Below are 14,513 nucleotides of genomic sequence, written 5' to 3'. Positions count from 1 at the left end.
CTCCTGAGAAGATCGTGTACAATGTGAGGAGAAGACCCGAAATATATAAACATTTGGGGCTCTTTTCTTGATATTCTGCCTTCATTAACTCCTCCTCTTGGTTGAGGTTATAATAAGTTGCTGTTACTGTGAAGGTTGCTGTTGTCAATGCTGTTTATTGTGCCATTCTGGGGTGGGAGAGGGCTTGGTGGGGAGGGTTGTTTTTTTTCTTCTTTCTTTTTTTTCTAATGTCTTTTTTTCTTGCTTTTGTTGTATAAAATGTAAAATGGATGGATGTACTCTGTACACTGTCAATAAATACATCTTTGTATTTTGTCCTCTTACAAAGTGAATCCACTACATCAATTACATACATTTATCAGTAGGAGCAAGCGCGCACGCACGCACACACGGACGCACAGACGCACGTGACAGAAAATGATAGCCCTGTTTATATTAAAGTAACAGCAATTTGTCTTTTATTTTGATGTGTGCGCATGTCCATGTGTCCATATGCTAAGTACGTGAAATGTGAACGGGTAGGCGTTTGCATTGTGTGAGTTTTCTCTCTCTCTCTCTCACCTGTCTATAATGGCACACATGTCCAGGCTAACGTTCTCAAAAGCTCCCACAATGCCTCTCTCCACTGCATGCAGGTCAGCAGGCTGATCGTCCAATAGGACGGCTTGCATGCAGCCTTGGAAGGACCGTTGAGACGGAGGGAACAACGTCTGCAGGAAGTAACCTGAAAGGACAGGAAGAAAAGAGAAAGGAAACCAAAAAAAACAGTAAGACGATGAAAGACAGGTATTAGGAACAAGACAGTGGGAACAAAAGACAACACCACCATGAATGAAAGACAAATTCCTTAGAGAGAGATAAAAACACTGCACGAGAAGAGCACACATCAACATCATAATGGTTGCTGGGGCAACAGCTTTGGTCCTTGGTTATCGTCACTTCACAACCATGAACCTTCCTCAGCCCTTTGCTTTTACTGCCCTTTCTCAAGGCCCATTAGCCTTCATATAGGAAGACTAAAAGGACTTTTATAGCTGGAACTCTGCACCTTTATGAGATACAGGAGTCGACGGACCATCCAGAGACAACACGTTCTGTACCATGACTGCAACAGGGACAAGGCTGGGTCAGGACCAGAGGACTTAGAATTCCATCTATGTCATGAAGGTGTGTCACTCATAAAACACAGTATCTCAACGACATCGTCATCATCTGTACGTTATTGTCTGTGACACTCTGACAGGCCTATCACCTTCAAGGTCTAGGCAGCAAAAAATATTTATTACTGAGTGCGTGTGTGCGTGCGTGAGTGAGTGAGTGAGTGAGTGAGTGAGTGTGTGTGTGCGTGTGTACGCTACACAACCAGAGTTTATGGTGAGGCTGAACAATGACCAACACAGTTCTGTTTGCAAACTGTGTGTGTGTGTGTGTGTGTGTGTGTGTGTGTGTGTGTGTGTGTGTGTGTGTGTGTGTGTGTGTGTGTGTGTGTGTGTGTGTGTGTGTGTGTGTGTGTGTGTGTGTGTGTCTGTGTGTGTGTGTGTGTGTGTGTGTGTGTGTGTGTGTGTGTGTGTGTGTGTGTGTGTGTGTGTTTATCTGGACAATTCTTTCTTCCCCAAAAAGTATGAAAACAACATCATAAGAAATATATAAATATATATCTTGTCATCCTCGCCATCTGTCTCCTCTCCTCTGCACCTGTCTGCTGTCTATCCACCAGAGAGAGGGGGAGAGAGAGAGAGAGAGAGAGAGAGAGAGAGAGAGAGAGAGAGAGAGAGAGAGAGAGAGAGAGAGAGAGAGAGACAGAGAGAGAGAGAGAGAGAGGTGAGAAAGAGTGCAGACGGCAGCTGGTAGACAGTTCTTTGTGTCCTGAGGATTCACTGTTGAAATCTTTCCCACAATTCCTACTCTGCCGTTGTCTGGAGACGACGTTAAGCACGAGCAATAGAATCTTATTTCGTTGCACCAAATTGTGCTGGAACCTCTTAAATGTTCCGCCTTATTTAGATAGAGGAGAAGGGTAGTGGGACGGACTTGTGTGCTGTGCATCTGACCACATTTTAATTGCTTTAATCGAAGCTAATTTAATTTAAACAAAAGACAACATCTATGCCTATACACATTGCGGCAAAATCTCAACCCTGTTTCCAGCTCTGTGTCCCCAGAGCATTGTCAGTGCGGTAAATCAACCATTTTAAGAAAACAGGAAGAAAGTGGACACTTTCCACAATAGCAGTATTTCAATAATGAGTTACATGCTCTGACCAGTTTCAGCATGGCAGGATTCACTGTGACACACTCACTGTATGGACAATATTAACCCATTAAAACCGCGGAACGCATCTGTGTAACCACTTAAACCATTATTTTATACTTTGGATATTCAAAAATAGACGATATACCAGCTCATAGCGTGGCGATGAGCTTGTAGATCTGCAATTCTTTTTGTTCTTGAAAGATTGTGAAATCTTTGTTGTTTGGTAAAGCAAACGTTTTTAACTCAAATCTGTGTGTGTGTGTGTGTGTGTGTGTGTGTGTGTGTGTGTGTGTGTGTGTGTGTGTGTGTGTGTGTGTGTGTGTGTGTGTGTGTGTGTGTGTGCGTGTGCGCGTGTGTGTGTGTGTTCCCTCATAACAAATCCAATCTCCAGTTCTCTCCTGTCAGTCACTAATTTCTCTAAGCGCCCCCGTCAGAATTGAAAAACCACTCCCCGTAAAATAGGCTTTGGGTTATGCTCCTACAAGCAGATGCTGCGGTGGAGATGAGAGGAGGGAAACGGATGGGATGAGTTTACCACAGAGTTTACCCCCCTCCCCCACACACACACACACACACACACACGCACACACGCACACACGCACACACGGTTGGCCAGACATACTGTGCAAAATCATCCTCCTCTCCTTTGCCTTAGGGCTGCTTTTAGATTGTTTCAGGCTACCTGTTTCAGACAGAGAAGCCCAGAACGACTTGAAAATGTGATCATAACGCTGTTTAGCATGCATGCATGAGACATTTTCCATTCAAGCCTGAAGCAAACTCAAGTGCAAAAAAGGAACAATAAACAAATACATTGGACGCTGAAAGTCAACTCGGAACAATGGGAGCGAACTGGAACTGTTTACAGGTACTGTTAGTGACAAATAAACCTTGATTCTTGTTTGCCACAACACTTTCTGCTTCAAAGCAGCCATTATCTGGTCAATTTAACAGTCAGTGATTGACTGCTCATACAGCGCACACTGCTATGGCAAAGTGCAAATCCTCCTCAGTGCATGTGTGTGTGCGTGCGTGCCTGTATGTGCTGTCCTTACTCCTTTTTGTGGTTTCATGCTCCAATTTTAGCCTACCCATTTTTAGCTTTGCCTTAAGTATACTGTTTTTTTCGTGGTGTGTTCAATACTTTTTTCCTGTGCTATTCCACTTTATACCACATACAACTATTTGAACTATTTGTGGACTTTACTTTTGTAATGTGTGGATTTCTTGAGTTAATACCAATGTCTGGTAAAAACAAATCATGTGAATAGCGTCATTGGAAATATATTTACTGGGAAAAAAGTTGATTAGTTCAATATTTAATTTGCCCATTGTATCTGTAAACAAATATGCTTGAAATATATCATGTTTATAATGTGTTGTAAACTGGATGTTTGTCAAAGTAAGGAGAGTAGCTAATTCAAATACTTTCTTCATACGGTCATTGATAGTCCATTTTAATATAGAATTAATTTGTTTTGACTGGGTTTCATTGAGCACTCTGGTTAATACATTGAATTAGTACATAAAGTGCTTCAAGCTTTCTGCTTTACTTTAATATTTAAATGAACACTGTTGATTGTTATCCTATAGGTCCTATTGTTCTGATGTGAGGAGATCATACTTCATGTATTCAGTGTTTTTTCTCTGGAAAATGTGGAAATGTCAGCGAGATTACGTTGCTGAGGATGAGTGTGTCCTGATGGGAATATCAAAGTCCAAACTACCTCTATCACTTACTGACATTTAATAAAGACCAACACGCACGCATTCATGAACTACTTCATGAACGCACACACGCACATGCACACCCAATTTATTTTTCTTCGTTTCCTACATTTAAAAGATATATATTATTTCAAAAGATTTAACTTTTCATCAATTAAAAAAAATATTCCAACATTTTTCAAAAGTATTTCATAAATACAATTAAAAAATCATTATGTATGTTTCAAAATATCATCAATAAATAGTAAAAATTGCAGATCTACAAGGTTGTAGATCTGCTATTTTCACTAGTTTGGGTCCCAGGCAAACGTCAAATTTATCTTTTGGGTCTTGAGCTAAAACGTTTTGGAACCACTGCAAGAATCAAAGTCAAGTGCCCCACTTCATTAAACATGGAGGAGATATACAGTAGTGAAATGAGCTGTTTCTGAAAATTGGGCAAATCAGTTGAAGCACTTCATTCATTCAGCAGTTTTCATTATGAAGAGTTATTATATCTATATACAGTAGATCAGACAGCATTCCTCAAGGTGCTGAGGAACAATATGTACAACATATTAGATTAGATCAGCCTTCATGTCCCAGTGGGATATTCATTTTTACTTCTATTGTCTACTATTTTTCCGGCTGAAATCATTTGAGATAGAACTAAATTAACTCTTTAAGACCGGGAACGCATCTGTGTCATTTTTATATTTCGTTGGGCTATTCAAGTGCCGCACTATGAGCTTATAGATCTGCTATTTTTTAAAAATCACGAAAAAAAAATGTTTTTCTTTTTTTTTGGCGGACAATTGTAACTCAAATCTTTGCTTCTGGGGGTTCCTGGATCTAAATATTTTACAAATGTTCGCTTAAAAAAAATAATAATAATCCAAGAATGCCATGAATTTTCAAGATTGTTCAAAAATAGCAGATCTACGAGTGCCACGCTATGAGCTTGTAGATCTGGTATTTTTGAATAGCCAAAGAAATCTAAAAATGACACAGATGCGTTCCCGGTCTTAATGGATTAAACTTGACAGCTATCTGGCTACATAGCAGGCTAGTTGTTACCTTTCTTTATTGAGCAGGGAATCAAACAAGCCACCATAATGGAAAAATAACTTAAATTAGATAAACGTATCAAAATGAACCAGGATTTTACTTTATTCGCCTTGATGGAATCCCTTAAAGGACGACTTCACCACTTTTCAACATGTCTTCATATAATAGGTCCTCACTATTGCTCATGATAAAATGATACAATTTTTTTCTACTTGGTCTGTGTCTCAGAGGAGGGCTGTAGACAGTTCAGAAACCCGTCTACCAGTGACATCATCAATGGGGAATCCAAGCTAATAGAAACTGCAGGCTTTGTATTCCTGGAAAGTTGCAATACAATAATAGATCCCATTGTTCTCGCCTTAATAAAAATCTGAATAAAAAAATGTGTAATCTTTTTGGAAAAAGAATTCCTGCCTAACGATGATGTCACTGGTAGACGGGTTTCTGGACTGTTTACAGCCCTCCTATGAGACACAGACCAAGTAGAAAAAAATTGTATAATTTTATCATGAGCATTAGTGAGGACCTATTATATGAAGACATGTTGAAAAGTGGTGAAGTCGTCCTTTAACTCCATCAGTAAACAGCTGCTGCTGAATGAAGTCTTATAGGAGTCAAATAAAACACAACACCTGACTAGATACTGTACAAGATACGTTAGATTTGTAGAAGGTTTTGGTGAGGCAGAGCTCAACACCTACACCTACTGTATATAAACCTATATTGATCTCCATAAAACCACATATTAATCTCCATAAAACCACATATTGATCATTTCTTCCCGATAGTTTTCTGTCCTAAACTTCTCCTGTGTATCTGAAACCTGACATGAACATGGGAACACATCATACACCAAGGATACAGTTTGTATTTTAGTTCTGCTGGTGTTCAGGGTCAAGAGTTTGGCTAAGGTTTGTATTTTAGTATTGCTTCTTAACTCAGCCATGCAAGATGAGCAGGTTTCACGTTTACCTTCCCTTCCACAAGGCAGGGGTGGTGCTCACTCACTGATGGGTGGTGTTAGGTGTGTGTGTGTGTGCGCGCACTCGCGTGCGTGCGTGTGTGCGTGCGCGCGTGTGTGTGTGTGCGTGTGTGTGTGTGCAGGTGTGGGTGTGTGGGTGCGTGCGTGTACATATGGTTGTTGTGCATGTGTGTGTAGATTTGTAGATGTTAACTGTTTATACGAAAAACAAATCACTATCCGTTTAGGACTAATTAACCAAAAAATTTGATTAACTCATATCAATAATGTCAATAATTAATACTAGACCGGTGCCCGTTGTGCAGTGGCCAACTCGGCAACGATGCAAGTTGAAAAGGCACTGCCCACACAGTTATGCAAAACCTATAGTACCCTTCGTCAACGTACCCGTTGTACCAGTCCCTATACCCATACAGGTATATGAAGATATCTGTATCTGTCTGTCCATTTTATGCCCATATACAGTACAGTATGGAGTGGCACGGCACTCCCTCAGGTCATCGGCGACTTGCACACAGAGTTTGAAGTCGGTCAGTCGGATGGTTCTGGAGATAAGTGAACTACAGACGCACACACGCACAGACGGACACGGAGATTTTGCACATTTATATGGTAGGACATTTTTTAATATATAATTGTAACTCAGTCAAGTGTTACATGCTCGTTCTGTTTTTCAAAGTGACCGTCAGCAGTTCTCAGAATGGATTCAAGTCATTAATTAGTTTCAAAATCGTTTCATTTATAATGTGGAATGTGCACAGCTTTGAGATGCTAACGTGCCGGTTGACGTGCTGTCATTACTATAGTAGTGACAGCTGAACCACTGTTCCAGAGCTGCGAGTCCTGTTCATTTTATCCTGTTGGACTTATCCAACATAACAGCAGTGGTGGAAAGTAATTACATTTACTCAAGTACGGAGTACAATTTTGAGGTATTAGTACTTTACTTGAGTGTTTCCAATTTTCAATGCTTTTACTTCTACTCCACTACATCTCATAGGCAAATATTGTACTTTTACTCCACTACAATTATTTGAAAACTTTAGTTACTAGTTACTTTGCAGATATAAATTACTATATTATGAAGCATACCGTAACCACTTATTTTATACATAGGCTATTTGAAAATAGCCGATCTACAAGCTCACAACGCGTCGCATCGCGACACGTTGTGAGCTTGTAGATCTGCTATTTTCAAACATTTTAGTACTTGTACTTTTGGTACTTTAAGTACATTTTGATACCATTTGATACCAACTCGGCAACGATGCAAGTTGAAAAGGCACTGCCCACACAGTTATGCAAAACCTATAGTACCCTTCGTCAACGTACCCGTTGTACCAGTCCCTATACCCATACAGGTATATGAAGATATCTGTATCTGTCTGTACAATATTTGCAGATTTATAAATATTTCTGCCCAAACCACCCAGAAGCCTATATGCGTTTCGCATCCCTCCTCCACCCCATTCACCTCCATAGTTGCTCATTTTCCTACTCCTCTCTTTCTCTCTGTCTTTCTAACTCTCTCTCTTCTCCCACTTCTCAGGTTCCTGCTGGGGGGGGTCATTGTCCAAGAAGCCGTGCCGACGACCTAGCCAGACTCCTGGGTCAGCAATAGCCTGGTAAAGCCCCTCCCTCCGGAAAGTCTAATTGTCTCCGCCAGGAGACTATGTTTTCGTTCTCGTCCTTCCGTGTGTCCACCAAGCTAACATTGGTCAAGATTCACGTGACAGTGACAATATTTTGAAAGGGTGTGCTTTGATTGGCTAGCGAGACGCATGATGAAATAGAGACCTATAAATAGGTGTGTCACTTCAGAAGATCATTTATATCTTTTGAAGTGAGGTAAGACCGGATTAATCAGGAACAGTACTGGCGGAGACCTGTGCTCCGAGGAGCACATTTTCTAGTTTCCATTTGATTTCAGGAAGGAGTCTGGCATGAGGGCTTGTTCGGCTTTTTTTCGTCGTCCACCAAGTGGACGAGCCTATCAGCGTCCTTCCTTAGCCTGGTAAAGCCCCTCCTCGCTCATCGTTCTGTGATTGACAGCGAAAGTTGGCCAATCAGGTGGCGAGTTCGAGTGAACCTGAATGGATCCGAGTGCAGCCGACGGCAGCCATTGTTTTCTGTCCACTGTTTTTGGTTTTCGGTTTTAAAACTTGAAAACGCTCTCAAACTTAAGATATCGTTCTGATAGAATTTAGTTGTTTAACTTCATATATGTGGTCAATTAATCATGACAGAGCCTATTTAAAAATAAATATTCAGAGAACCGGCAGGGGCGGGCAGTGACACGCATGTATCCGAATAAGGCAATCTATTTTGGGCATGGCCCTTTCAAAAGTCCTGTTGCGTCACATTGGTCTGGAGGTGGTAAAAACGAACTGCTGATTGGCTGAAGGGGAACAACTGCTGATTGGCTGAAGGGGTTGTCAGTCAACGGTATTACTCCCGCCCATGCTCCAGCCCACAGTCAAAAACACACACAGGTTCTCATGCCAAACTACTTCCTGAAATCAAATGGAAATTAGATTTTCCGGAGGGAGGGGCTTTACCAGGCTAGGTCAGCAAACCTCCCGGAACCTACGCCCCTTTCCCTCGTCCATTCAGTTATTGCCCCTCTGTCATTTTCACTCCCTAATGCGTCACTATAAGACTACAATAACTACTAGGCGCACATTGGCACTTCAAATACTACTCGAAACCAGGGTTTGGACAGCTGCCTCAGTGGCTTACTGTTAGCAACGCTTAGCTAGAAACCTCGACCTTCTGTGATCAAATCCCCCTGAAGGATTTTTTTTTTTGGGAGGTTAGGATTAGGATTAGGGTTAGGTTTAGGCATAGTTTTGTCAACATGCGACGTCGCCATGGCGTCCCGTCATGTCAAAACTTGACTTTCAGGGCGTCCCGTCATGTCAAAACGTTTCAGGGCTACTGACAGAGCAGCAAAATGTGACGCCTTGGGACTGAGAACGGGTTGCCCAGGGGTGTGGTCTTACCTCCCAGGTGATAGGTTCCTCCAGTGATGATGGTCAGGGGTGTGGTTGCGCGTACAGCCGATGATTCATCGCCATCAATCATCAACATGGCGAGGTTCTCCTTGGCGACCAGTCGTACCGCGTGCCATTGACCATCGTTAAGGCCTGAACCTGCAGGAACACAAACACCATCACATTTCACTTGTTTGATAACCTTGATATTTAAGCTATGCTTTTGCAGACTTCACACATTCGCATTGTTAGATGAAATGATAAAAAAAATCTCCCTGGTGAAATTTAGATGGCATTTTAAAAAGATTGCAGGAGGTGATATCTATCAGAGGCTGCTGGGAGGTGAATTGTATACCGGCTATAAAAATAACACATTGGTATCATGGGGGCAGAGCATTACAAAGAGAATAAACATTGGCTAACCAGATAAAGCATCACGTAATTCAGCATGAAACTCCAGAACCACCCCTCTTTGCTACAAACATAATTTGGGACTTTTGCCAAAGGGCTAGTATAGCAGAAGTGGCATCCAGTATTCATCAGCTGCAGATGTAATTTACCAGCATTGGGTGGTTGTCGTCGTGGATGGTAGCTATAGTATTAATTCATCAGCATTGGGTGGATGTAGTGGATGGTGCAAGTATTCATTTCAAGCCCTGAAGGTGAGTCAGAATCTAGCAGGGTGGTAGTTGTCTGAAACTCTTCCAGAAAGTGAACAGTGTGGGGGTGAGAGATATGGTTTAAAGCTGGCTGTGGTGTGTGTGTGTGTGTGTGTGTGTGTGTGTGTGTGTGTGTGTGTGTGTGTGTGTGTGTGTGTGTGTGTGTGTGTGTGTGTGTGTGTGTGTGTGTGTGTGTGTGTGTGTGTGTGTGTGTGAGTGTGTGTGTGTGTGCGGACAGGAACACACGTGGTGGAATTGTCAAACATATGAGAAACATGAGAATAATATGAGTCAGATGAGAGCTGAGCATCATCTCACCCCTTGATTTAGAGTGGGATGGAAACCTCACTCCCTGACACATGCACACACACACACACACACACGGACGCACACATGTCTGATCATTCGCGCACACACATGCACACAAGCACACACACACTACAGTGCATGGCAGACTACTTCCCACTCCCATGATGGGGGCCCTGGAAAAGCGCCATGTGTATGTGCATGGCACAGTATTATGTGTGACTACAGTGTGTGGGTGGGTACTAGCCCCCGCCCCACTTTATTTCATTAGATGTGACTCGAGTATTCTATCAACGTGCATAAACACAAGCTGGAGTAATAAAGGAGAGAAATGGGGAGAGGATAAGACAAGATCAGATTGCGTTTCATTGCTGCCGCCTCTCTTGTCACGCCGGCGTCTGTTAACAAGAGGAATGACCGATAAGGCACGCCCGATCTACTCTAGATTAAATAAAATATACAAGTTCACAACATGCTTGCCTCTGAAAGCCTTTCAGTGGTCACTGTGTACTTTCCAATTGATAAGAGAGTAATAATAACCGGGGAGAGAGAGAGAAAGAGACACGGAGAAACAGTTCTGCCAACGGCAAACCGGTGCTTGATTTTCAAAGAGGTCAGAACTGCAGGACGAAGGCTGCTCTATCTGTGTTGTTATTCTGTCTGACCGGGGGCTGTGCCTCGAGGTAAGGAAGAAAGTTTACCCGAGGAGAAACCCTTAGGGACGACGATCAACCAGGTGGGCTATAACTAAGGCTAGTAATGGCCCAGACATCTGGACTGAACTGAAGGAGCGGGACGTGAGGGTGGAGCTGATGAGGGTGGAGTTGAGAAATGGTAGTACTGTAGTGGTGGAAAAAGTACTCAAATGTTTTACTTAAGTAAAAGTATCAATACTGCAACGTAGAAGTACTCTGTTATAATATAAAAGTCCGGAATTCAAAATTTACTTGAGTAAAAGTGTAAAAGTATGTACTTAAAGTACCAAAAGTAAAAGTACAAAAATGTTTGAAAATAGCAGATCTACAAGCTCACAACGCGTCGCGATGCTTTTTTTTCCATAATACAATACGATGGTTCAATCGAGTGAATCAAAAAATGACGGGTATAAAAATAGGGATGTCTTTCACTGTGAAAGACATTTCTCAGTTCTAAAGGTTCTAAAGGCATCTATCTACAGTATAGTCAGGTTCACTATGTAAAACAATATACTTTCGTTCAAAATTTGTGGAGATTAGCAAAACTATACATTTTTTTTATCTTCAGAACATGGGGAATCCAAAAATCTATGTTTGCATTTGCACAGACACCTGCATGTCCGCCATATTGGACGTTCAAAATGGCCGCCATAAAATATATAATTTGTGCTACCTTGGCTTCTAGACGACATAGACAGTTAATTAAATATGCTAATCCTATGTTTTCTGGGCCAAGGAATCCAATAGAGACCTAAAGGATAGTGCACAGGGACTTGCAGCAGCGCCCCCTAGGGGATGGCCATGGAAATGCAGGTTGACTATGTTAGAAAATATACTTTTGTTACGAATTTTTGATTAGCAAAACTATAACACTTTTGGAATCTTCCGAGCATGGGGAATCCAAAAATCCTTGTTTGCATTTGCACATATACCTGCATGGCCGCCATATTGCATGTTCAATATGGACCACATAAAATATATAGTCTAATTTGTGCTACGTTGGATTCTAGACAACCAACCTTAATTAAATATATTTTCCAGGTCAAGGAGTCCAATACAGACCTCAATGTAGTTCTCAGGATTATAGAAAAGCAAGAAAACAAATGTAAATGTAAAACATAGTGTTTATAGTTGTGTAGTATCAACACATCATTGACTTTACAGGTTTACAGGTGTAAAGAAATGGGTGGAAAAACCCTTTGTTTCTGTTGTTTTCAAAGAGAAGAAAAGAAAAGAAGAGGGGGGGGGGGTCAGGGAGAGCAAGGAGATCTAACAGTAATAGAACACATGTCAAGGATATACAAGTGGCGTAAACCAACAGATACAGTATGTACATGAGGTTAGACATAAGGCGAAAGGGCCTACTCTGTGTGGAGTTTGCATGTTCTCCCGTGTCTCCTAGGGTAGTTAATACCCTCACAAAAACATGTAGTAATCCTGGTCACTATACTTCCTCCCCCTGGTCAGCCGGGGCGCCTGATGGAGGGGAAGGGAACTGGTTGGAATAACGTGTTCCTTCCACACACTACGTCCAACCAGGGAAACTCCCCCCTGTCAGGTGACAAGAAGGTCAGTTGGCTCTCATGCATTGAAGGAGGCACGAGCTCGGCCTTGGCCTCCCTAGGCTGGTGGGGGGAGTGTAGTGCCCAGGATCACTTAGCTAATTGGCACCGGGTGAAAAAGGGGTTACAGAATCAAGCGATAAAAATTAGGGGGAAAAAAGCCGCAAGGTGGTGACACTTTGGTAGGTCTACATTAGCAGCAGGTATGATATTAGACATTAAGGTGCAAAAACAGTATGAACAATTGAACTATATACATACAATATCTACTAGATCTATCATTCAGGAATATTCTTTTACAGCTCGTCATCACTGTCTGGGGTGTCATTTTCAGCATTACAGACAGTCTGTGTCGTTTTCGCAGTCACTTCCACACAAACAAAGTTCTGTGCAAACAAAGTTGTGTCCCCTGCATGACCTTCTCTGGGTTGTCCAATGGGTTTTGCACTGACATCTGACCACTAACAGAAACTAACAGAGGAAGGCGACCTAACACAGGAGGTGAATGATGCATTGGCCAACTTTGTATGATGTACTGCCCAAGGGGCATCCATATAACAAACATTCCTGACCTAAGGTGGTATCTGTTTTGCAAACATCTGGCATAAAGCAGCAAGTTGCCTCCTACCGTTGGTGCCCTTGAGGAGAACATTGAACGTGTGCATGATCAAAGTAGGGTGTGGTGCCAAGCCACTGTGACGTGGCAGAGTCTTTTTGACCCACTCAAACATGGAGCCATGGTGAGATACTACCTACTACCACAAAGGTTCCTCCTGCACCACAGGCCATTGTAGAGTTGGTCAGATGTCAGTGCAAAACCCATTGTACAACCCAGAGATGTTCATGCAGGAGACACAACTTGCACAGAACTTTGTTTGGAAGTGACTGCGAAAACGACGCAGACTGTAATGCTGAAAATGACCCTCCTAACAGTGATGAAGGGCCGTAAAAGAATGATAGATGATATTATTGTATATAGTTCAATCTTATAACTTGTCAATACTGTTTTTGCAAGTTAATGTGTAATCTCATGTACATACCTGCTGCTAGTGTAGACCTACCAAAGTGTCACCACCTTGCACTTTATGTCTAATCTCATGTACATACTGTATCTGTTGGTTTATGCCATTTGTATATCCTTGACATGTTTTCTATTACTGATAGATTGTTCTCCTTGCTCTCCCCGCCCTCTTCTTTTCTTTTCTTCTCTTTGAAAACAACAGAAACAATGGAGTTTTTCACCCATTTCTTTACATCTGTAAACCTGTGGTGTAATAAAGTCAATGATGTGTTGATATTACACAAATATAAAGACTATATTTTCCATTTACATTTGTTTTCTTGCTTTTATATAATAACTACATTGAGGTCTTTATTGGACTCCTTGACCTGGAAACATATTAACTAAGGTTGGTTGTCTAGAATCCAAGATAGCACAAATTAGGCTATATATTTTAGGTCGTCCATATTGAACAATATGGTGGGCCATGCAGGTATCTGTGCAAATGCAAACAAGGATTTTTGGATTCCTCATGCTCTGAAGATTCCAAAAGTGTATATTTTTCTAATCCAAACTTTTTAACGAAAATATATTTTTTAACATGGTAAACCTGAATTTCACTGGCCATCCCCTAGGTGGCGCTACTGCAAGTCCCTGTGCACAATCCTTTAGGTCTCTATTGGATTCCTTGACCCAGAAAACATTGGATTAGTATATTTAATTAACTTTCTATGTTGTTTAGAAGCCAAGATATCACAAATTATGTATTTTATGGTGGCCATTTTGAACGTCCAATATGGCGGACATGCAGGTGTCTGTGCAAATGCAAACATAGATTTTTGGATTCCCCATGTTCTGAAGATAAAAATAAAGTATTGTTTTGCTAATCTCCACAAATTTTGAACAAGAACACATAGTGAACCTGACTAGTATCTATCTATCCATCCATCCATCCATCCATCCATCCATCCATCCATCCATCCATCCATCCATCTTAATGTTTCAAGTGTCTCTCTTGTAAAGACAGCATACCTTTCTTTTTTTCACAATGATAATAATGGATTCAAACAAGTGTGTGTGCGTGCTGGGGGGGGTGAATCGTACATACACTATGTGTGTGTGTGTGTGTGTGTGTGTGTGTGTGTGTGTGTGTGTGTGTGTATGTGTGTGTGTGTGTGTGTGTGTGTGTGTGTGTGTGCGTCAGAAAGAATAAAGATATTGCAGGCTTGAGCTCAAATAGCCTGAAGGGTGATTCGGTAAGAAGCCCTAGAATGACATCAGTGGACA

General features: G+C 41.7%; 1 protein-coding gene across 1 annotated transcript in view; it reads right to left on the bottom strand.

Annotated features, from left to right (window-relative positions):
• Positions 1–14,513, bottom strand: part of LOC311038544 (contactin-associated protein-like 2) — a gene marked incomplete at both ends in the record, with an annotated part of 156,534 nt that overhangs the window by 94,634 nt on the left and 47,387 nt on the right. The window contains 2 exons of the mRNA XM_084048117.1: positions 562–724; positions 9,014–9,163. Of these exons, the coding sequence (XP_083904243.1) occupies positions 562–724; positions 9,014–9,163 (313 nt within the window). The remainder of the gene's footprint in view (positions 1–561; positions 725–9,013; positions 9,164–14,513) is intronic.

Source organism: Gymnoscopelus microlampas (assembly GCF_963454915.1).
Source record: "Gymnoscopelus microlampas genome assembly, chromosome: 22".
Taxonomy (NCBI): domain Eukaryota; kingdom Metazoa; phylum Chordata; class Actinopteri; order Myctophiformes; family Myctophidae; genus Gymnoscopelus; species Gymnoscopelus microlampas.
Note: the sequence above shows the minus strand (reverse complement) of the source record. Positions and strands in the feature narration are given on the sequence as shown.